Source organism: Aplysia californica, unplaced genomic scaffold (assembly GCF_000002075.1).
Source record: "Aplysia californica isolate F4 #8 unplaced genomic scaffold, AplCal3.0 scaffold00097, whole genome shotgun sequence".
Taxonomy (NCBI): Eukaryota; Metazoa; Mollusca; class Gastropoda; order Aplysiida; family Aplysiidae; genus Aplysia; species Aplysia californica.
The window spans coordinates 1,360,788-1,362,382 of NW_004797367.1; the positions used below are offsets into that span (position 1 = coordinate 1,360,788).

Sequence of the window (1,595 nt, forward strand, 5' to 3'; positions counted from 1 at the left end):
CACACACACACACACACACACACACACACACACGTGAATAGACAAACATCAATACATTTTCCGTTCCTTTCACAGATGCGAGTGCCCTGCTGGCAAAGCCGGTCCTACCTGTGACGCAACCGTCTTCGACTGTCGTCTGTTTCCGTGTCTCAACACAGGCGTCTGCGCACCTTCCGGTTCCTCCCACGTGTGCACATGCACCACGCCCTTCACGGGTCAGCGCTGCGAGCAGAGTCTCGATCCCTGCCTACCTAACCCTTGTCTCTTCGGTGGACAGTGCTTTCTGGACGCCTCGAAGCAGTCCGGTTATGGGTGCCGATGTGCGGATGGCTATCTCGGTTCTCGATGTGAGGCCGATGTGTACGATTGCTTGTCTAACCCGTGTCAGAATGGAGGCACCTGTGTAGAGGGAATGTTTGCAAAGCCGCAGCAAAATGAAGGAGGAGGAACAGGAGGAGGAGGAGGAGGGTCAAGTCTGTCCCAAAATACAAATAATCTTCCTCAGAACAGTAACGATAACACATCTCCAGGGACATCTTCAACAAACACGAACGCCGCAGGAGGGAGCGGGATGAATGCGGCAGCAGGAGAGGCTGGTGGTGTGAGTGTCCAGCTAAGCACTCAAGAGCCCCGCTACGTCTGCGAGTGTCCGGCCGGCTTCACGGGGACCCTGTGTGAGCTGGACGTTGTCTCCTGCATGTCTGCGCCCTGCAAGAATGGCGGGAACTGCTTGTCCCGACAGGGCGGAGGTAATGCTATCAAAACTGTCTAAGACTACCTCCAAAATTGTTGAGAAGAAAATAAACGACCTCTAAGACGGGTTGTTTGGTAGATCATTGTCGGCTGCATATTTTTCTTTTTTAAATATAGGTATTTTTACACACCAGTCAACACAATTTAGACAGTTTAGGAGGCCGGCCTCTGACCTTGTCTGTCAGCGTCAACCCGGGCTTAAAGGGATGCAATTAATATCCCAGCAGAAAGACAAAGATACTCAATAAAAATTCACCTCACTCTGGATTCAAGCTTGGGTTTCCTTCGTGCAACAGCGAACCGCCTAACCGCTTCACCACAGACGCCGGTAGGTTGGAGTAATGCCTGTTATGTACATGTATGTGGACTGGTGGCTCCTGACAGACCCAGTTAGAGAGCAGCAGTCACAGTGGCCAGCAAATCATAATATATTTTATTTCGACTATGTAAACAAATTTGTAAGTATTCTACGAAAGAAATTGATTTTATAATTTTGATGTTTCTGTATACTGTTACTCCAGGATTCTCCTGCGAATGTTTAGCCGGCTGGGCGGGTGACCAGTGCCAAGATGACGTCAACGAATGTACAGTCAGTCCAGGCCAGTGCCAGAACGGAGGTCAGTGTGTGAACCGGGCCCCTGGATTCAGGTGAGTCTTACAGACCTACTTTGTTAACCTGTGGATCCTTTCGTTGTTGGTGTAATGTCTCTTGCTTTATGATGAGTGTTTATTCCAGCGTTCAGATAGATAGATAGATAGATGGACAGATAGATAGATAGATAAATAGATATATAGATAGACAGATAGATAGATAGATAAATAGATAGATAGATAGATAGATA

General features: G+C 48.2%; 1 protein-coding gene across 1 annotated transcript in view; it reads left to right on the top strand.

Moving 5' to 3' along the window:
• LOC101857477 (neurogenic locus notch homolog protein 2) overlaps nt 1-1,595 on the top strand; it is a gene marked incomplete in the record, with an annotated part of 26,569 nt that overhangs the window by 4,328 nt on the left and 20,646 nt on the right. The window contains 2 exon segments of the mRNA XM_035968927.1: nt 76-749; nt 1,275-1,342. Coding sequence (XP_035824820.1) covers nt 76-749; nt 1,275-1,342 — 742 coding nt within the window.